The sequence below is a fragment of the Nannospalax galili genome, unplaced genomic scaffold (genome assembly GCF_000622305.1).
Source record: "Nannospalax galili isolate Female #2095 unplaced genomic scaffold, S.galili_v1.0 scaffold540, whole genome shotgun sequence".
In the NCBI taxonomy this organism is placed as follows: domain Eukaryota; kingdom Metazoa; phylum Chordata; class Mammalia; order Rodentia; family Spalacidae; genus Nannospalax; species Nannospalax galili.
In genome coordinates, this window is record NW_008348613.1 from 565,117 (window position 1) to 587,549 (window position 22,433).

The window sequence follows — 22,433 nt, forward strand, 5'->3', positions numbered from 1 at the left end:
TTGAGGAAGAAACATACAAATTTGCTTCATGTTAATTAGTAGAGGTGAAAAACATTACTGTTGAAATCTACCTAATGACTTTATATCCATACTCAGATGCCAAGGATCTGATTATAAGTGACCGTGCATAGTAATAATAAGATACATGGAGATTAGAGATGCATGTGCAAACATCTTAATGTCAATTGCACTGAAAATGAATTTTTCTGTAAGAAACTGTGTATTTTAATATTGAAATGGAGATCTTTTTTAAAGATTAAAACCTCATTCATTTTTATGTCTTATAGGGTTTATACTGAGTACAATATTGTATAACTGTAATAATTCAACTGTAAACCTAAAAATTTACAGCCAAATTTGAAAGAGATGCATCCTACCTCAGGAAAACGTTATTGAATATGTCAATTGTGTTGTAATGATATGCTTCTTCTAAGTATGTTGTTATTAAATAAATCATTTTTTAAAAATTAAAAAAAAAAATACCAATGTCACCATTTCAGGAATCAGGGTCAATGAAAGCCAGACCTTTGGATTGTATTTGCTGTATCACCACCTTACACACTACAACCTCACTACAGTCATTTGGAGACGTGCTTCACAAGACCCGCAAATTTTGTCCCCTTCTGTAAAGTTAAGCTGTTAAACAGAAATTGCTTTCAATAGAAAATATGGATGGGTTTTTTTTTTTTGTTGTTGTTGTTGTTGTTATTGTTACTGTCCTTATAGTATAAAAAATATAATCTACAGCAGGGACCAAAAAACCTGGGTTATGAAGAATGAGGGAAGAGAAAGCTAAGATTGTCTCTACCTCCTCCAGTCTAAGGATAGGAATGAATCCCACAAGGTCAGCCTAGAATAGCTAGATAAGAAAGAAGCTTGTCTGTTTCCCCTGAAAAGGTACTGCCTGCCTCTGGGTGTCAGCAGAATACCTCTAGGGCATTCCGACTGTGTGGCTGGTATTGTAACCCAGAGGCCACCTGATGTTATCAGTGTGGGACATCAGCTCCACTTCCCCATGCTGTCTCTAGCAGAAATGTGACTTTATGATTTGGGATAATAGAGACTGAGAAAGAGGCAGGTGAGGGGCTAATGTTCCAGGCTGAAGATCACAAGGATCCTGTGGGCTATGGGTTTTGATAGATGCCCTGAGACCATACCCAGCAGAGATGGCTGAGGGTTTGAGTTTACTAAGTGTCATTCAAAATTTGATCACATGAAAACCTATCCATAGCAAAGACTAAAGAAAGAAGACATTACCGTTTAGAGTTACAGGGGTCACCACAGGTAGGACAGCGTTCACAGGTGGGTCCTGAGGCTCCAGGGTTCCTGCAGATACACTTGCCACAGACACAGTCTCCACGCCCGTTGCATAGCACTCCATCCTCAGATGCACACGAGTCTGTGCTGGTTGTGCAGTTGCAGTACTCACCGGTCCATCCATCCCTGCACACACATTCGCCACAGTCACAGTCACCATTATCTGTAAAACAAAAAACATGTCCTTCATGCTGCTTCTGGCCCAAACCACTTCCAGATTGAGGGATATTTTTTCTCCTTACATTTAAACAGTATTAAAAGACTGATGGGTGGGAGGGAGGGAGGGAGAGAGAGTGAGAAAGATTGATTTTATCAGGTGTGTTTTGCCAGTGGTGTGTACTTATTAATCTGTTGCCTAGCTGAATACACACTGGATTACCTGACATTACAGCAAACAGAATAAACAACCAGACAAAATGAGACCATGCAGACAGCCCATAGGAGTGTTCAGTGCCTATATATCTCTACATTGAACTGCTCTTTGGATTTTAAATTTTTAATTAATATATCATCAGATGGAGATACAGGTCACACTTGGATTAATACCCACCCCTCTATATCACTCAAGCTGAATAATCACAAAATCCTCATTTATAAAGCACAGGGACAAAAATCTTCCAGTGGTTGTGGGCAGATGAAATAAGGTCTACATGTCTTAGTTTTACACTCCCTAGTTAGCTATTCCCATTGGCACACAGTAAGTGCTGACAAACTCATTATTCAACAAATTCTAACTGAGCATATACTCTGTGCCAGAGATTCTGTTAGTCACAAGGATGTGCAGTATGACAGACCTTCTGTTCTGAGAGTAGAGGCAGCCCTGTAACAGCAGTGGTAGGCCCAGCTACCCAGCTCCCTCTGGAAAAGGCTGACTCACAGATAATCTATCTCACAGTTAAATCTGACTATATCCTGGGTTGGTTCCATCTTATAAGTTATAAGACTGCCAAAGAAAGCTGGGAAGAAATTAAGAGGTTTTTCTTTGCCCCAGTTTGGTCAAATTGTAATAAAACTAGTTTCATTCACTAATTTTTGGCTTTAGTTTTTTTTTTTTTTCTTTAGAATGTAATGGGGAATGGAAAGAGAGTCCAATTACAGCTACGCTTCTAAGCTCATCTGGCAACAAAGATGCAGAATTCAATAAGACATGGTTACTGAATTTATCATCTAGTGCAGGAAGCAGGCAAATAAATGCTGCTACTACTAAATATAATATAGTGTGCTGAATCTATGGTTCAGGTAGAAGAGTTTCCAAATTAAACAGAGATTTGGGAAAGTTTCAAGAGGTTTGCTTGGCTTGAATTTGAAAGATAAAGATAGTTAGAAGAGAGTTGCAAACATTTCAGGGAGAGAAAATAATAGGAGTTGGTGATGAAAGCATACTTAATAACCACAGTGTTAAGTATTCTTAATATCCATGTAGCTCTGACAGGATAGAAGATGGGAAGTTTGACAAAATGTCCTAAGTCAGACCATGAGAAGTCTCATTGCTAAAGTAAGAACATTTTCCCTGAAGGTTATGAAATTTTACATAAGGGAGAAACCTGGGCAGATAGGCATGTATATAGATATACCCTGACATCATAGAGAGGTCAAACTAGAAACAGGAAAACTAGCTGCAAGTTCTTGCAGGGGTAGAGACCTGACCTCCTACAGCATCCGTGGGAACAGAGAGGAAAGAATAGGCAATTTGAGATGGAATGCTCAGGGAAGTATGTGATGGGTGCTTGTACAGTGTGAGGGAAGAGATACAGAATCTTCCCCGGGGTGGCCAGGCTGGGCAGCCATGCTGACATGACTTCCCTCAGACCTGCAGTGCAAGCTCTCTCATGGTCACTTACATACACCAACACTTGGCACACAGTAGGACTCAATTGTTGGATGACTAATAGTTATGAAGCAGGAGGAAAAGCCGCTTTGAGTGTGGTAGACAATGAGTCTCTTTGGCTCTGTTGAGTATGCAGGGCTGCAGGACACCCTAGTTAGCAGCTGAGTAGATCGCAGAAGGTTGGCACTTGGGATCCATCAAGGAAAGGATTCAACTCAGGTGTTGTGAATGACTTTATCTAGGGAAAGCAGCAGAGGGAGAAAAGCACTGGAGAGCGCTGGCCTGCAAAACAGGAGCAGAGGAAAGGCTCCTCACCAGAGAGGATGAGTGAAGGAGGTGGACCCGCAGTAATGCTGGAGAAGCCCAGCAGACTCAACTGAAAGGAGGAGCTGTCTGGACGCTGATGGATAAGCATCCATCTAATCTTGAAGAGCTTTTTCTGGGCCAGGTCACAGAATGGTATATGAAAGAAGCATTCTAAAAATAATGAACAGTGTATGTCAGATAATCGCTGTGTATCTTTCCATAGTATTTTTAAGTGCCTGGAATGCATATTAAAATAAGTGTTTGATGTTCCAAACATTTATTTACAAACTCTTAGATACCTTTCTTCAGAAAAAAAAAAAAAAAAAAAAAAAAAAAAAAAAAAATTTGTCCCAGAAGTTTTGCTCTTCCAGTAAAATTTCAGATTATGTGAGTTAACATCTAACAGTGTTTGCAACACTGCCTGGCCTGAAGCTGAGCATTCCACAACTGCTAGTCAGTAGTAGTATTCCTAAGAATGCTGGAGGAAGAATTTGTAAGCAGAGTTATTCATGAGTATTAAAATGTCTGAAGAAGATGCTGGCAAGTTCACTATACAGTGAAAGATTCAGGATTTTCTCTTAAATCTCTGTTCTAGTAGTTATTATTTTTCTGTATTTACGACTGGGCCTAAGAGACTGAGAGTAGAAGAGTCCTTCATAGAATGTTCTGGCAGGCCAAAAACCACAGAGCAAAACTACAAAGACTTTGAAGTTGGACTCTGAAGGCTCCTGGTGTGTTTGTGTGTGTGTGTGTGTGTGTGTGTATTGTATGTGTGTGTGTATTGTATATGTATGTGTATGTGTGGAGATATATACATATAATCTCTATCACTCTATATGGTATATGTATATTAAAATGACATATTTTTAAAGAGGTTACACTGGCTGATTTTTGAAAAATTTCCTTTTATTTTGCATATGAGTGTTTTGTCTGTGTGTATAGACGTACACCCATGTTACGCAATGTCCACAGAGGCTAGAAGAGGGCATCAGATCTCCTGGAACTGGAGTTACAGATAGTTGTTGGTTGCCATGTACGTTCTGGGAACCAAACCCAGGTCTTCTACAAGAGCAGCCAATGCTCTTAACTGCTGAGCCATCTCTCCAGCCCCACCCCCAATGGCATATTTTTCTAATGAAAGATGAATTTAACTTTACTTGGATCCATGACATTAAGACAAATTCCAGCCACATCTCATAATCATAATAAAATCAATGAATTCAAAGTTAAGAATAAGTGATTTGAGCAAAAGCTATAAATTTAATTTTATGTGTAAGTGATTTTCAAAACTATGATATCTTTTTGTTTTCTCATCAGCAAAAAGGAAAATATTCATGAAAGAGAGAAACCTCTATTTTGGAAAAACTGAACTTGATGCATAAATGTTATTAAATGAATATGCATTTCCATGTAAGAATTGGTTGACAGAAATTTAGAAAATCCTTTCAGTAACATTAAAAAAGGACCATCACCACAAAAGTACAAAATGATCTTTTGAAATTTAGAAATCCTCTACTCCATGGATCTTCCAGAACCATTATCTGGGTCTTTGAAGTTGATAATTGATATCCCCAAACAACAACTTATCTGAAGTATCTGTTCATGCCACCACCACACCTTCATACTGGCCTCATGTAGAGGCAAGATGATAACCCAAGAACAAGAAAACATTGCTAAGTGCTGGAGAGATGACTCAGCAGTTAAGAGCCCTGCTGCTCTTGTAGAGGACCGTGGTTTGGCTCCTAGCACTCACATGGCAACTAGCAATTATTTATAGCTCCAGTTCCAATGGATTCAATTCCCTCTTCTGTCCTCTTTGGGCATTGCATGACATGGGAACATTTACATACATGCAGACAATACATGCATCCACATAAAATACTTTTTATAAAGTATTTTTTTATAAAGGAAGAAAACATTACTAGGCTTTTTTCAGAAGGATAGATCTTTCTGGAATGCCATTGACAAATAACTGTAAATGGATAATCATAAGAAGTTTTTCCTCTAATACTATTTACCCATTACTGTTTCCAGACTCTTAGAATCAAAGCATAAGAGACTAATGGAATTTGGGCAACAGTAAGCAAAATCAATGGAGCCTTCTGTCTTTGAGCGCTTCCAGAGGGATGAAAGAAGCTCTGTGAAAAACAGCACCATGATGAAAGCTCTTCAGAAAACCAGAACATTGTCAAGTATATTACTGGAAAAGGAAGAGAGATCCATGAAATCACTTTAGTAAATCATGGCCAGCAGGGGAGTGTCTGTTCACAGTGAGACCTAACTCCCATCCCTGTGCTGTACATAGATGGGCACGTAGTAACTACTCCACCAATGTGACTGAATTTGAATAGATATGTATTTCCTTTCATTGTACCAGTTAAAAGAGAAAGTTACTAATTATAGAGTAACATCTTTTGTGATGTTACCAAAAACCAAATAGTTTTTGAGAAACAGTGATCACTGAGGATCATAATATTTGCTAAAATTTGAAAGAACTTTGCAATGGTGTTTTCTGAGTCCAGCTTAAAAAAATCATATGTTTTCTAAATAGAATATCTTTGCAATTGCTGTATCAATGAGATTCAGTGAGAGGCATTCCTAAATACAGTTCAAGTCAACTCCTTTTTAGTGCATTTCAGACCCCTACGCACATATTAAAAAGGAAGAAAAAAATTGGGAGACCCTGTGTTGTGAAACACACAGAAATTCATGTTGCTTTAGGTCCATTTCTCCCAGGATTTAGGAGTTAAAAATAGATAGATTACACTTAGAACTTTTTAAAAGTATTTTCAAATGTCTTGAACAGATACTTTATTTAAAAGCTGGTGTTCGAAAGGCAGGATATGATTCTGCCAAATGCATCCTTCCCGAGGCTTTGACTTTGCATGGCTTTTTGTCCCCTCCAGATTGGGTCCTGCCCAAATCAAGTAAAAAGAGGCCAGATGTGGGTTTGGACAGTTACTTGTGGAATCCAGAAGTGAATCTTTGAATGAAAAGGGGAGGGAAATGGGTCTCCTTGATGCAGATGCTCATCACATGGTTTTCAAATAGCTTAGAATTTTTTCAGGCCCTTCCTTCCTTCCTTCCTTCCTTCCTTCCTTCCTTCCTTCCTTCCTTCCTTCCTCCTTCCTTCCTTCCTTCCTCCTTCCTTCCTTCCTCCTTCCTTCCTTCCTTCCTTCCTCCCTTCCTCCCTCCCTCCCCCCGTCCTTTCTCCCTCCCCCCTAACAACCACAGATTGGGCTTAAACAACAGAGGATAATTTCTCTTAGTCCTGGAAGCTACAGGTCCAAGATCAAGGTGTCATAGATTCTGTCTTTCTTTTTCCTTCTTTTCCCTAAAACTTAATCCCCCTTCCCATTCCCTTTCTCACTTTCCCTCTCTCCATCTCCCTCTTCCTCTCTCTCTCCCTCTCCCTCTCTTTCTTTACTTCCTTTCTTTCTTGCAACAGGGTCACATTTATCCTAGGCTGGCCTTGAACTTGCTGTGTAACCCAGGATAACATTGAATTTCTGATCATCTTGCTTCTACCTCCTAAGTGCTGGGAAAATTAGTCTCTTTTATATGCTCCTAACACTGTGGTTTGAAAATATACCTTGCTTAGTCTTCTGTAAAGATAATTTCATTGTCTTTGAGGAGTTGTTTGCTTACATAATGGGAAAATCAGGAAGGTTGAGTTTAAAGTCAGCAGCCAGCTAATGCTTCAATTGTAGAATAAAATTATATCATTTAAAAAATATGTTAACGTATTTGTAATTCTTGTTAGAATAGATTATAATTTAATATATGTGTCATATCAGAATTTTTTATGAGCCATGTTTTATGTAGTACGTTCTTTTTTAATATTTATTTTTATTATTTTTATTTATGTCTATATGTCTGTGTGAGTGGCATGTGTGTATGTGTGGTGCCTGCAGAGGCCAGAAGAGGGCATTGGATCTATTGGTGGTTGTGAACCATTGAACCTCATGGGTGCTGAAAGCCTCTGCAAGAGCAGAAGAGCAGTGTGTACTCTTTTTTTTTTTTTTTTTTTTGGTCTTTTTGAGACAGGATCTCCCTGTAGCCCTAGCTGGCCTGGATTCACTATGGAGACCAGGCTGGCCTCAAACTCACAGAGATCTGCCTGCCTCTGCCTCTGGAGTACTGGGATAAAAGGCATGCACCACCACACCCAGGTAGTATTCTTTTTTTTTAAAGTTTTATTTATTATTTTTATTTTATGTGTATGAGTGTATTGCCTGCAGGTATGTAAGTGCACCTGTGTCATACAATGCCCAAAGAGGTCAGAAGAAGGCATAGAATCCCCTGGAACTGGAGATACAAATGGTTGCTAGTCACAATATGGGTGCCAGTAATCAAACCTGGGTCCTCTACAAGACCAGACAGTACTCTTACTGGCTGAGCCATCTCTCCAGCCCCCTGCCCCCATTGTGAATTCTTGACCACTGAACCATCTCTCCAGTCCCTGAAGTATATTCTCAAAGTACAGTATTTTTACAAAGGTTATTAAAATGTAAATATTTACATTTTTCTCAAATTTCTCAAGTAATGCCAGACTATTTCCTATTTTTATTTTTTAAATAGGCTTTCTCACAGGCATCATTTCCTAGCTTTACTTGACTCAGTGGCTAATTCAGTATGTTTAGTAAGTACTCGTGGCAAATACCTGTAGATCCAGAACTTGGGAGGCTGAGGCAGGAGGATGGTGAGTCTGAGACTCCATCTCAAAAGGGAGAGACAGAGAGACAGAGACAAAAACAGACAGAAATAGAGAGAGACAGAAAAATCTTGTGAATGAGTGGCGTCTCCAATCCACTTAGCATTTCTGTGCCTCTAGCCCTCAGCAATGTTCCTTTAGGAGTCTTTTATTAACTCTTTATTTTTCCAAAGTAATAAAGATTAAAAATTGGGTCAGATCCAGAAATTTAGACCAGAAAAGTCTGGCAGCCAATGGAATTTAGATTACAGGCAGTTTTGTGGAGTATGGGTGATAACTAAAGAGGAAATATATCCAACTTTTACCTACTTGAACTTAAGAAATGGTAATATTTAAATATAACATAGATATAAGTTCAATAGGCAGAGATCAAACCTCAAATCAATGTTAGAAACAACAAAAAATTCCAAGTGATAATTCAATTATCCCATCTAATGGTCCATCCTCGAGGCAACTAGCAAATATTTATTGAGCAACTAGTAAGCACAGGAACTTAAGAAAGGAACAGGAGATGTGAAGTCCCATCCTGATCCCTGAATAACTGCAGTGTAAGAGGGACTTAGCCATAGCTTACCTCCACAGAGCAGGCCTTTGTGTCGCAGGCAGGAGAAGTTGTCACACTGGCAGTAAGGCCCGTAAATGCTTCCATAGGGAGACAAGTGGCAGATGCATTGCCCACAGTAGCAGTCACCCCTTCCGCTACAGGAGGGGTGACCCGGGGCCTCCTTGCAGGAATCTGTGCTTGGCATGTCCTCACCACACTCACAGTGAGGACCCACGTGGCCAGAGTTGCAGGCACACACTCCGCACTGGAAGGAGCCGTTCCCATCATGGCACTTGGAGCTGTTCACTTCTGCTTCCTTCTGACAGTTGCAGTCGCATTCCGCATTGACGAGTATTTCCAGGGTGTCCCCCAGCCCCACAGGTTTCACAAGAAGGTTTCTACTTCTTCTCTCGCAGTTTGATATGCCCACAGTCACACTGAAGGATGCCTGGAAAAGAAAATAGTGATTACCTGCTTCTTCCACCCACCAAGCTTCAGGAGTTGAAATGAGGTTGGTGTAGACCAGCTTTGCCAAAAGCATTTGTTTAAGAGATCCAGAAATTCTGGGAAGAAGTCCAGCGTCATGGAGCTGAGCTAGCTTTAGACCCGCTGAATGCTATTTCTGAAGGTTTGTTGTGTGTTTACTTACCGTGTCCCCCACCTTCATGTGGGAGCATTTCTTTTGGTGTGGAAAAAGGACACCGCTGTTACAGACAGCTGTGAAAGACAGGTTGAGTCCTTCTGTGTCTCCTAATACTTCCAGTTCCACCTCAGACCGAAGTTCCTTTAGTTCAGACAAGAAGGGTTAAGTGAAGTCACAACCAAAACAATCCAACCAGAAGAACAAACTGTAAATCATGTTCATTAAACTACAAACGAGAGATGGCTCAGCAGGTATGAGTACTGGCTGCTCTTGAATTGGGGTTGGAGAGATGGCTCAGTGGGTAAAGCACTTGCTGCCTAAGTGTGAGGGCCTGGGTTCTGATCCCCAGAACCTACATAAAGACAGACTTGGTAGCACAAATCTAGACTCAGTTCTATGGAAAGACAGGAAGCAGAGGTAAGAGAATCCCTGGAAGCTTGTAGAGCAGCTAGCCTGGTGTACTGACATATGTAGCAGTGAACAAGAGACCTTGTCTCAAGGTACAAGAGAAGGACACCTGACCTTGTTCTCTTACGTCCACCTGGTATGTGCCTGTACCCACCCACAGGAATGTGCACACACACACACACACACACACACACAAAGATAAACACTGTGAATGAATAAAACTAAACTGGTTCTAAAAAAATTTACCACCTCATTTATCAAGCAAGAACATAAACAATCTAACTATATATTTATATATACTATACATACTTATTCTGGTTTTATTGAATCTCAGATCTTGTCAATGTTGAGATAGTATCTTAATGACAATTAAGATATGACAAAATCTCTGAAGCATGTGACAGACATGAGTCTATTATGCTCTGAAAGTTGTTTCATCCATTCTGAAAAGCTTGGCAAATTTTTCTGACCTGAGTTGCTTAGCTTTAACATCAAAAAGACAATTCTTTTGCTTATATATTGGTATCGAAATATAACAACGGCATCCTTTATTTGTAAATGCCACTGTTTCTTCTCAATGCTGAACCATAGTTCAAACATTTTAAAGATATTTACAATGGCAACAAACTAAACTAAAATAAACAACTAAACTAAACTAAACAACTGAACTAAACTAAACTAAACTTAGTAGTTAAACTACCCAAAATGCAGTAAAGACTGGAAGTCAAGAGAATTGTCAAGAGTGCCACCTGGTACACGGCTGTACGACCTCACTAATTAAAAGATGGATCAAGATTTGTTTTCTTACTATGCTGGAGATCAAACCCAGGGCCTAGCACATGCCGCCCAAGTTTTCTACCACTAACTTACATCCCCAGCCCTCCAAATATTAGTGCTAAAATCTGGGGAGGAACTGTGCCTTAAAGTCATTTTTGGAATATATTGTGCATTGCATGTGCAGTCAGATCTTGGATAAGACTACATTTCTGTTCTAAGCTTTTCATCTTTTTCTATTCCTCACTCACTTAAACATAAGTCTGTATATTTGGGGGGTAAAACTGAATAATTTTGAAATCTAATGAAAGCGTTTAGAATATTATGAATTGGGTTTGGAGAGATGGCTCAGCAAGTATGAGGACCTGGGTTTGATTCCTAGCAATCACATGACAGCTAACAACTGTCTGTAATTCTAATTCCAGGGGAATCTGACGCCCTCTTTGACTTCTGTGGGCATTGTACGACACAATGTAGGAGTGCACCTACCTACGTGCAAGCAATACACTCATGTACATAAAACAAAAAATAAATAAGATATTAAAAATAAAATATTATAAATGTTAAACTTCAATTCATTTAAAAGTTTTTGAGTTTATACCTAGTTCATTGTTGGTGTGCATTGTATGTCTCTGTCTATTTGTGGTACTCAGTGTTGAATATGCTAGGCAAGCACTCTACCATTGAGCTATACCTCCAGCCCTCATTTTGGGTATTTTAAAAAGCATATTTGGCTTCAAATTTTCCTGAAGTATAATTTTGCCAACTGCATAGTAAGATTGCCCTACTTTGGTCAAAGTCTGATTTTTGCATGTGTATTGAGTGTGCATACTTATGCATGTACATGGAGGCCAGAGATAACCTCAGGTGTCTTTCCTCAGATGCCGTCTACATGTTTTTTGAGATCAGGTCTCTCACTGTCCTGACACTCACCAAGGAGGACAGGCTGACTGCTTAGCAAGCTCTAGGGATCTACCTGTCCTGCTGCCAGCAGTGGTATTACAAGTGCCTGCCACTGTGCCCAGTTTTTTATGTGGGTTCTGGGGTATCCAACTCAAGTCCTCATGCCTGCAAGGTAAGTACTTTATTGAATAATCTATCATCTAGCCTTCCAAAGTCTGTTTACAGCAAAATTATCAAGAGTTAAGGGAGTAGTGTTGGAGATAGGGGCAGTGTTGAGTCAAGAGCTAAAGAAGTGAGGGATGCGTGCTGGGGACAGCAATAATGAGGACCAGTGAGGGACATAATCTGACCTAAATTTCAGCATTGGTATAAATGGCATGGCCGTGAAGATCTGATGAGGACTATTACTAATGTCAGTTTCCCAAGGAATGATATAAATGCTAACTGATATTTCTCATCATTTCACTCATTTATATTTTGAGCATCTCTTATGATCTGGGCAAAGAAAAAAAAAATCAGTTCCTTCCTAGAACTTAAATTCCAGTAGAAGATCTGACCCTTGGGATCACTGATGTTTCAGTAGCTTTTATTACATGGTTAGGGAATGATGTAGCCACAAATTGCTTTTGTCCTACAAAAAGACAATGAAGCCTATTGTTTGCTCTCAATATATTTTCTTTCTCTCTCTCTCCTTTAAAAAATATTTATTATTTTATGTGTGTGAGTGTATTGCCTGCCTGCATGTAAATGCATCTGTGTTATGCAATGCCCACGGAGGTCAGAAGAGGGCGTCAGAACCCCTGGAACTGGAGTTATAGACAGCTGTTAGCCACCATGTGGGTGCTGGGAATTGAACTGAGGTCCTCTGCAAGAGCACCAAGTGACCTTAACTGCTGAGCCATCTCTCCAGCTCCATCTTTCTCTCTCTTTTTATAGACTGAAAAAAAAAATTCAGTCTGTTGTTTCTTGTGTTTGAAAGTCCTTTTAGAATGCATTTAAAAGTAATATTTTTTTAAAAAAAAACAAAACAAAACAATAATTTAGACTAGTGTCAGGATCTATTGCATATTTCATCCCATGAATTCTAACATTTCAAACAAGAAATCCAGAATAACATAGAAGAATAATCAATGCTCTTGGTATTTTTGAAACAGTAAATAAGGACACAAATTCAATTCAAATGGACAATGCCTTGATCTTAGTGATCTTTAAGTTATATGAGTGATTTGAGACCCTGAAGTGATGCAGCCTGGGGCAAAGCAGGCAGGGTGTGGATGAGGCTGTTCAGACTGAGAGAGAAACATTTTTGACAATCCACTGTTTTCTAATTTGCTTAATTTCTTTAAAGTGGTTAATAGCTAATACTTTCGAGAATACCAAATTAAAGAAAATGGGGTACATTATAATACAATGAAGGATTGCTCTGCGATTTTATTTGATTCTACATATTAAAATTTTAATTGGTGCATGAGAGGAGGAAGTTTTTTTTATCATGTTTTGTTGACAAGCTTTCCTGTCTGGAAGAATTTCAAGAATGAGCTAATGTGTTAATTAATTTTTTATGAGCGCTAAGAAAACTGAAATTTCTGAAGATTACTAGCAAGGAAAATCCCCCAACATGTTATAATCTTAGTACGTACAACTGTGGTCCATGTTCTGAAGAAATGAAGTTTTGGGGAAGGAATGGGCTTCTTTCCCCCTCTTTACACAAGTTTCAAAACTGGTAGGGTGATATCAGAATCACACAGGAGATATCTTTCTTTTCAAAACATGTATCTTCCCCTTTCTCTGATGTCTCTGAGATGACTGTGACAGGAATATGAAATGTCTTTTTTTTTTTTAAAGCTCCCCAGGTGAGTCTGGTATGTCATTTAATTAAAGGAATACTGGCTCAATATATACTCAATATTGGCATATCTTATTATATATGGGCCATTAATTTTCAATTTTCAAATGCCAAAAATGTGGAGAATTTTAATAATTTGTTTTTATGGTAAATGCTGTTTAAGTTAATTCTAGAGATTTAGTAGTTTCTAAAAACTTACTTTTTTTCAAGCCTATCCAAATTCTCCAAATTCCTGGGTTAATTTTTTTTTTTTTTTTTTTTTTTTTGCTCAGGAAAAGCAAACAAGGAGAATGGTATTTAGGACCAAAATAAATAAACAGTGGCAATTGGCCATCCAGTTCTGGCTGAGTTGGGCAATGGGGACCAAGAAAATACAACACCTCTACGGATGTGTCTTATTAAGGGGGACTTCTGTCCTTAGTACCGATTCACAAAGTCAAGACAAAAAAGTGTATGTCTCTTTGCCTTAGTTTCTTTCCTGTTGCTGTGATAAAATATTTTGACAAAAGCAGCTTAAGGGAGAGAGGGTTTATTTTGACTTAGAGTTTCTGGCTACAGTCCATCAAGTGGGGAAGTTGAGGCATTAGGAACTTGAAGCAGCTAGTCCCTTTTTATGTGTGCAGTCAGAGAAAGAGAGCAACTCCTGTATTGTTTGTAATTATCAAAGTGATGTGACCAACTCCCTCAAGCTCCTCCACTGTGATGTGTCCACTATGATGGAGTTTGACCTGGAACTATGAGCCAACATCACCCTTTCTCTCTTCAGCTGCTTTTGTCGGGGCATTTTATAACAGCAACAGGAAAAGAAACAAAGACAGTATCTGCTGAACCCATAGAAATGTTCCCGTTCCTTAGAGAACCTTAAGTGCTGCCTTTCAGTGTCTTGCTATGCAGTCAGCTCTCATATTTTTCTCTTTTGTTTTGTTTGTGTTTTGATCTTCTCTCATTAAACCACATAACTCTGTTACTCACTGACAATTTATGCTGGCTTTTTTTTTTTTTTTTTTTTCCAGGCGGAGGGAGTCTTAATCATGATTCTGAGAGTCTTTGTAGTTGAATTAAAATTTTGCTGGAGACAATGCTGCTGTGAATCGTTATTATAAAACAATCTCAGTTTTAGAATAGGTCTTGATTTTTCTATCTGCTGCTTCACCTTTTGGGAAGATTGGTAAGTGAAGTAAATAAAATTGTTTTAGTTGCATTAACACTGGGAGGTTTTGTCTGGATAAGCATTCCCTCTACCAACAAATGGAAGTGCATCTCACTCTTCACATCTTAGTGCTTGAATGCCAATGAACTGCTCCAAAGGAGGCCAATTTCTTGTAAAGTAAAATATCTTACTTCATAAGCTGAGATGATAAGCTGTAGAATGTTCCCAGAATCCTTCTGAAGAACCCCCACTGTTGCTCCAGGAATAAGTTTTGCATAATTCTGTAAACAAACAGAACAAAACAAAAACAAAAGAAGGAAAGAAAGAAAGAGAAAGGGAACAAGTCAATGTTTGATTGTTCATAGTAAATGAGTTTGCTGGCTGTAATCCCCTCTATTTAACTGACCAGGGAAAGTTGGCTCCCGCAGTAAACTGGTCCTCCTCCTGAAATAGCTGCCCCTGCATCATGGTGCTTACTGAATTCAGGTGGCACATGAATGGGCCTGAGTTGCCATTGGGGAATCGATGGTCTGTGGTTGACAGACTCCAGGGCTATGATCGATATTATGTCAGGAATCAAGTCTCAAATCCCAGTAACATTTATAGAACATCTTCCATTCCTGGAATATATTTTGTCCAGAAGTCTCTAAGCAGATCTCCAGGAACTTTTCTTTCTGTCTTTCTGCACTGCTGTAGAAACCAATTTCTGCTGCACACAGGGGCAATGAAGAAATCAGGTTGCTCCAAGTCATTGGGTGTAGAGGTCTGAATGAGCATTTACTAGTGGTAAAAGGGAGTAAACATGTTCAAGCTTGCTATTAGTTCTCCAGCTTCTGCCTATAACAAACACTCTGTTAGGGATGACAGGGCAGTCCTAGTGTGGGTTAGAATTACTTCTCCCTGCATCATGACTGCTGAGAACCTAGTCCTAAGGAGCCTAGATTCTCCACTAACATTGCCTCTCCTGAGGCGTCCTTTCCACATGGGGAGAACTTCCACTGTTAGTTCATCATCATCTGGGCATGAAGCAAATGCCAGGAAATAAGGCTGTGCAAGGAAGTAGGTTTTCTAGAGAGCTGGTTTTCCCCCTCTCTTAAGTTTTGTGCAATAAAACTTTGTTTTCAAACGAAAAGAGTTTGTGTATGTGTGTGTACATGTTCACAGTTATGTGTACCTGTGTGTATTCACATGTGTAAGACCAGAGGTCAATGTTGAGTGCCTTCCTCAATTGCTTTCCACCTTATTTATTTATTTTCTTTGTGTGTATGCATATATACATGTATAGTCACATGTGTGTGGTCATTCGTGCATGTGTGTGTGCGTGTGTGTGTGTGTGTGTGTGTGTGTATGTAGGCATGAGGCTGATATTGTGTCTTCTTCAATCACTCTCCAACTTATATGTTGAGACAAGGTCATTCACTGAACCTTGAGTTTGCCATTTTGAGTAGTCTGGCTAGCCAGCTTGTTCCAAGGATTCCTTCTTTCTGTCAGTATTGCAAAGCAGCTACCATGCCCACCCCATTTTTATGTGGGTTCTGGGGATCCAAACTCTGATTTTCATGCTTGCACAGCAAGTGTTTCAGCTACTTAGCCATTTCCCCAATCCTTTCCACTTTATTATTTATTTTTGGAGACAAGGTTTCTGAACCTGGGATTCATCAATTTGGCTATGCCGGCTGATCATCAAGCTCTAAGAATCCTTCTGTCTTTGCCTGGGATTATAGGCACCTGCTGCTGCTTGCAGCTATTTTTTTTTTTCATTTTTTTTTTAAGCATGGGATTTGGAATCTGAATTCAGATCCTTATGCTTGCGTAATTGGGTCATCTCTCTAACCCCAGTGAACAGTTTTCTAAAACACACACACACACACACACACACACACACACACACACACACACGTGCGCGAGCGCCTGTCTTCTTAAACAATAGCTCCTAAGAATACATTGGATTTATTTTTGAAAGGTTTGTCCTTATACCTTTGATAGTAACTATTATTTCATAATCATCGAAGGCTTTCAGAATCCACAGAGAAGTCAGAGAAATTGGCCATGGTGAATGCACCTATAATTGAAACTCTGGGGCGGGGGGGCAAGGCAGGAATTCTGTGAATTTGAGGCCAACTTGGACCACATAGAGTTTTAGGCAAGTTTGGGATATATAGCAAGACTATCTCAAGCAAAACAAAAATAAGAGAAGAAAAAAGTAAATAAAAGAAGAGAATATGTAAGGAGAGAAAAAAGAAACAAGGAGGGAGGGAAGCAGTCAATCTCATATGAAGTGGGTTTTAATGGCTGTGCTTTTCTTCCTTATATTTTATTTTACTTATTTATTTATTTTTTGGTCTTTTGAGACAGGGTCTCCCTATAGCCACAGCTAGCCTGGAACTCACTATGCAGATCAGGCTGGCCTCAAACTCACAGAGATCCACCTGCCTCTGCTGCCCAAGTGCTGGGGCTAAAGTTGTGCACCACCATGCCTGGCTTCTTCCTTATATTTTAAAATAGTTTCTACCTTCTTATTAAGTTCTCAGTTTCACTCACTAACTTATTAACTAGTTTATTCATTGTAAGTTGGAATCAACAGCTATTAGGTAGCCTTACCATGCTGTACTACATCAACACAAGACAACATTCTGTCAACTGAGGTTTTCTGCTGTTCTGTGTTTTATAAAATCAGATTATCAAGTTCATTAAAACTATGTATAGAATGGGGCTGGAGAGATGGCTTAGTGCTTAAGAGCACTGGCTGCTTTTGAAGATGACTCAGGTTTGGTTCCCAGCACCCACATGGCAGCTAACAACCATCTATAACTCCACTTCCAGGGGAATCAGACACCCTCTTCTGACCCCCATGAACATTGCATGACATAGGTTCACTTACATACATGCATGTAGGCAATACACTCATACACACAAAATAAAAATAATAAATAAAATATTCTTTTAAAACTATATATAGAAAAGTAAGTAATTTTGAGTAATATATTTAGGGCATCTCTTAGGCCCAAGATAATTTTGACATCCTATCTTTTTTCAAAGAAGATTTAAGTGGTTTAGAAAGTGTATCAAACTCAATTAGAATGATCTCCACTGATTATAACAGTGACAATAGGTAAATAAGTCAGGACAAGGGGAATGAAGAAGAGCACATGGAGCTAGCATAAGGACAGAAAGCAAGGACCAGCGGGAGGTCCCAGGGACTTGCCAGAACAGGCACCTGGGGAAACACAAGCTTTCTCTACCTCTTGTGTGGGAAACAATGAGCTTCAGTTTGATTTGTAGGTTGTGTAATGTTCCACTTACTCCCATGTTCGTGTTGGAAGGTACTGAAATCTGAACTCTCAGATGTGTCACCTGGTGCAGGGCAGGTGACACTCCTCACCTTACTCCTTCCCAGCACTGCCTATTGATGGAGAGCCCCTTCCGTTTCCCCCAGGAAGGGATACTGTGTGAAAGGCCAGAAGGCCCTCTTTTGTTGACTTACCTCCTCAAATAAACACATGTCACAAAGAGTTGTGAAGCATGAGGCCATAGTTAACAGCAAATTCCTAAACAGGAACTTGAATTCCACTCAAGTGGAGCTGGAATGTGTGTAAATTTGCCTGATCCAGGAAGAGAAGGCAGTGAAAACCTTTGAGCTTGCCAAAGAGAGGTTTAGATCTTTCTGAAAAAGAATTTCAAGGTTCTTAGCTGTGGCACCCCAAAGGACATCTTGATATCCCCAAGGATGAGATGTATTTTCTCCAAGCACCAGTTCAAGCGGCTCCACATTTGGGGTTAATTCTTAGCTAATGATGCTGATCCCATCTTATTTCTAAAGCATAATTACAAACTTCTGTGTGGTATGGCATTTGGCATTTGGCTATTAGGACAAGTGGTTCACATTAATCGCTCTTGCTGATTGCCACTACAGCAAGTGTGCAAAGGAGTTGGCAGTCAGTAGCAGTAACCAGTGATGACAGACAATCATATAGAGGAAAACTATTAATTAATTTCTGGATGCTGATGGTCCCTAAAAGAATTTCAAAATAATTAACTAAAAACATGGCAATTTGTCTTAGTGGTCTAACCCTGTGAAAAATTATACTTTAAATCTTGTAGTATTATGAGTCCTATAACTATCATGTATTGAATGCCTTTCCGTCATTAAAATCCTAAAATGCTGTTATAGATTGTTGTGATTAGCCATGTTTAAAGTAAGAAAAAGGATGATTTTTCATGCCTGGGTGTGATAAATTAAGCACTGTGATTTGGAAAGATGACGCCTATTTGTTAGAAACAGTGAAGATCTTAAGCATGATATTGCAAGAGCTGATCAGAAATGCAAAGTCCCATGCTTGGGCGTGAACTGTCTATTATCCCACCATGAATGTTCCTGAGTATGGATTCTCTGTGTTCTCCTGCCATAACTCCCAGGAGCTCCTAAGTTCATTCACTCTTTCTAATCACCTTAGACTTCTTAACTTTTTCTTCAAGCCCTATTTCTTTGCTCATTATGCTCCCTTCTCAAAAAAGGAAAAGAAAAAGATGCCTTGTTTGTCCTGCAGCATGCATTTGCAAGCAGAAGGGGGTCACTTGGCTGGCAGGCATCAGAGGAAACAGAGCCTCAATTCACACTTAAGCACTCTAAGCTCCTCTCAGAGGTCATCTCCAAGTTCACTGGTGCTCAGTGCCTGGAGGGCAGACCAGAGTTAGGTGCATACACGTGTTTGCCTAACAGCAGAGGAACATTTGATCACACCCCTGCCGTCTGTAGATTGATAGTAGGGTGGTTTTCTTTTCAGAGAGACTCTGGCTAAGGACCTTGGTGAACACTCCTTTACTTTAGGCATTCTCCCCTGGAAAGGACAGCTCCTGAAATGGTCTCCACTCTTGCACTGATGCATTTCCTGTTGGGGAACTCCGACTTCTGGCTCTGTGTTCAGAGTGAACTCTTGCTGGGCATCTTGGTTTGCTTTCTGCCTATGATGGTGGGGACTCAAGCTTGGAACTTTATGACCTCCTCTAGTGATATTTCTGCTATAGTCTCAAAGATGCATTTGCTGTTCTTTTACAGAGACTACACTACTCATACCCCTTGTTAGATGGGGAAAATTCAGAAATAGTCAACTTGCCAAATATTAGATAGAAGTATTTTCATAAACAATTTACAAGAACGGATGCTTACAGCAGCCAGCTGCTTCCCTTTGGCTCTGAGCTTGTACTGCTCTTTCTATGAAGTCTCACTGATGTATCACTGGTATCGTGACTTTAATTCATCTCAACACTGTTTTAAGCTCAGCAATGCTTATTCTCAACATTATACTAGTAACCTGCTTCAGTATTTCTGATCTTAAAGTATACTTACTAAATGTATTTTAATAAAGTGCATTTACCAAAATGTTGGCTTATTATCTAATCTGTCTACAAATATTTCATCTAATCTTTCAAAATGTTCTCATTGCCTTGTATATCTTATATATCTCACTGGCTTCTGTTTGTAATCTCTCTCTCTCTCCTTTCTCTTCCTCCCTCTTTCCTTCTCTCCCTCCCTATAACATACATATCCAACGTACACATAATAAGTATACAGTTCAATGAGTATTTTAAAAATAAGCAAGTGTCACCACCATAAGGGTCTTGAGATTGAGCATAACCAGGCCCCAGAGTCCTCCCCTGCACTGCCTGCCAATCATTACTACTTCCTTCAAAGTAAGAACTCCATCTATAGAACCAATGCAACCCCAATCAAAGTACAAACAAGCTATTTTGTGAATGCCAATAAACTGATTCTAAAGGTTACAAAGAGTTCCAAAAGGCCCAGAAGAACCAAATCAAAACTGAAAGAGCAAAATGACTTCAAGACTTACTATAAAGCCACAGCAATCAAAAAGTGTGGTATTGACAAATAGATCAATGGAATAAAATAGAGTCCAGAAGTAGTCTTACATAAATAGAGCCAATTGATCTTTCCAAAGAAGTAAGAGCAATACAGCATAGTTAAAATTAGTCTTCTCAATTAATGGTACTAGAACAACTGGACATCCACTTGCAAAAAAAAAGAAAAAGAATCTAGATATGAATAGACCTTAAACCTTGCACAAAAAATTAACTTGAAATGAATTACTAACCTAATTGAAAAATGCAAAATCATGTCTCTAGAATAAGGCATAGGAGAAAATATAGTTAGCCTTGACTTTTGATGATGACATTTTAGCTGCAATACCCAAAGCATGTTCCACCAGGGAATCCATGAGCTACACATAAATAATTAAAAGTCTTCTGATCTGTGAAAGACAATTCAGAAGAATGAGAGGACAAGCCATGGACTGACTCTTTCTATTTGTCATATAAATGTTTGTTTTCTATATTGTACAAGAAACTGCTAAACCCAACAAGAAAGAAGTTTTAAAAAGTACTGAAGACCTGAGTAGACACTTCCCCAAAGAAGGTATGCAAGGGGCAAAGAAACATTGGAAAACATGTTCAACGTCATGACATAAGTGAAGTGTAAATTAAACAACAGTGAGATATACCTGCATACCTATTATATAAGCTAAATCTGCAGCACTGATAACATCAAATGCTCTCCAATTTCCAGCAGGAACTCTCATTCATTCCTGTGGGGATGTAAAATGACGCAGCAACTCCACATGGGAAATACTTTACATTTTTGTGTAAAATGAAACACACTTCCCTTATGATCCACTAAATGCCTTAGTATTCACCAAGACACATGAAAACTGTACACACAAAAAAACTGCACACATCTCTTCTATACCAGCTTCATTAATAATTTCCCTAGCATGGAAGCAACCAAAATACTTCTCAGTAGGTAAATATATTAATAAAGTGAAATATACCCAGATAATGGATTATTACTCAATACTAAAAAGAAAGGAGCAATTGAGGCACAAAAAGACATGGAGGAACTTTAAATGCATATCACTAAGTGAAAAAAAAATCCATGCCTAGATTACATACTGTATTATTCCACATATATAATGTGAAAATGGACAACAGGGCCAGTGAAAGGATGAGTGTATGTATAGTTCAATGGTGTATACAAGACCCTGATTTCAATCACCAGCACAGAAAAAAAAAAATATCAGTGGTTGCCAGAGGTTGGAGGGAGAGAAAGATGGTTAGGCAGAACACAGAGGACTTTCAGGGCATAATCAACAAACAGCCTGTATGATACCCCAATAATGAATACATGCCCTCATGCATTTGTCACAATTTAAAAGATGGACAGATCAAGTGAACTTTAATGTAAACTATGGACTTTGGGAAATAGTGACAACATAGTGGGGTTTTCTATTGTAACAAATGTGCCACTCTGAGGTGGGCTGAGGGTAGGACTGAGGCTGTGCAGGGCAGGGAATATGGAAAATTGATACAGTTTCCACTTAATTTTGCTGTAAACCTAACACTTTCTTAAAAAAACATTTTAAAAAATTAAAAAATTCTGTTCCCAAAAAGATGGCTTTAAGAGAGTGAGAAAGAGCCGTAAAATGGGAGAAATAATGTTTGTAGTATATACAGATGACAGGGCTTAGATCTAGAAGACGTAAGAGATTCTAAACTATCACCAAGAAACAGAAGTATTAATAAAAATGATCTGCAAGCAGAAAGCAAGCACTTGAAAAGTGTTCAGCATTCTTAATCACTACAGAAATACAAATTAAAACACACTGGAAGGGCTAAAATAAGGAACTAACAGAATCTCTTCCACTCGGCATGAGAATGTAGCTGTCGGGACCTACAGGGGCTGGACATAAGTGTTGGAAAAAAAAATGAAATACCTTGATGAATGCTGTAAGAACTCTGCATTTTGATAGAAAACTCTGTTTAAAATGTTGATTTAGATTTACTTGCTAAGCTTGCCTGTTCTGCCTGATTTTATCTACCACACATGGATGATTAACCTAGTTGAAATGCTAAGAATTGAAGTGCTGTAAACCTCCTTCCTGGACCCTGGACCCCAGACTCAGTTGATTTACAATGTGTCCTGTAGGCCT

The 22,433-nt window shown here is 39.1% G+C and overlaps 1 protein-coding gene across 1 annotated transcript in view; it reads right to left on the reverse strand.

Annotated features, from left to right (window-relative positions):
- The window catches only part of Itgb6 (integrin subunit beta 6), a 111,969-nt gene that overhangs the window by 26,437 nt on the left and 63,099 nt on the right, over positions 1–22,433 (reverse strand). The window contains exons 8-11 of the mRNA XM_008845739.1: positions 14,625–14,714; positions 9,359–9,493; positions 8,740–9,157; positions 1,258–1,480 (exon numbers count right to left, since the gene is read on the reverse strand). Of these exons, the coding sequence (XP_008843961.1) occupies positions 1,258–1,480; positions 8,740–9,157; positions 9,359–9,493; positions 14,625–14,714 (866 nt within the window). The remainder of the gene's footprint in view (positions 1–1,257; positions 1,481–8,739; positions 9,158–9,358; positions 9,494–14,624; positions 14,715–22,433) is intronic.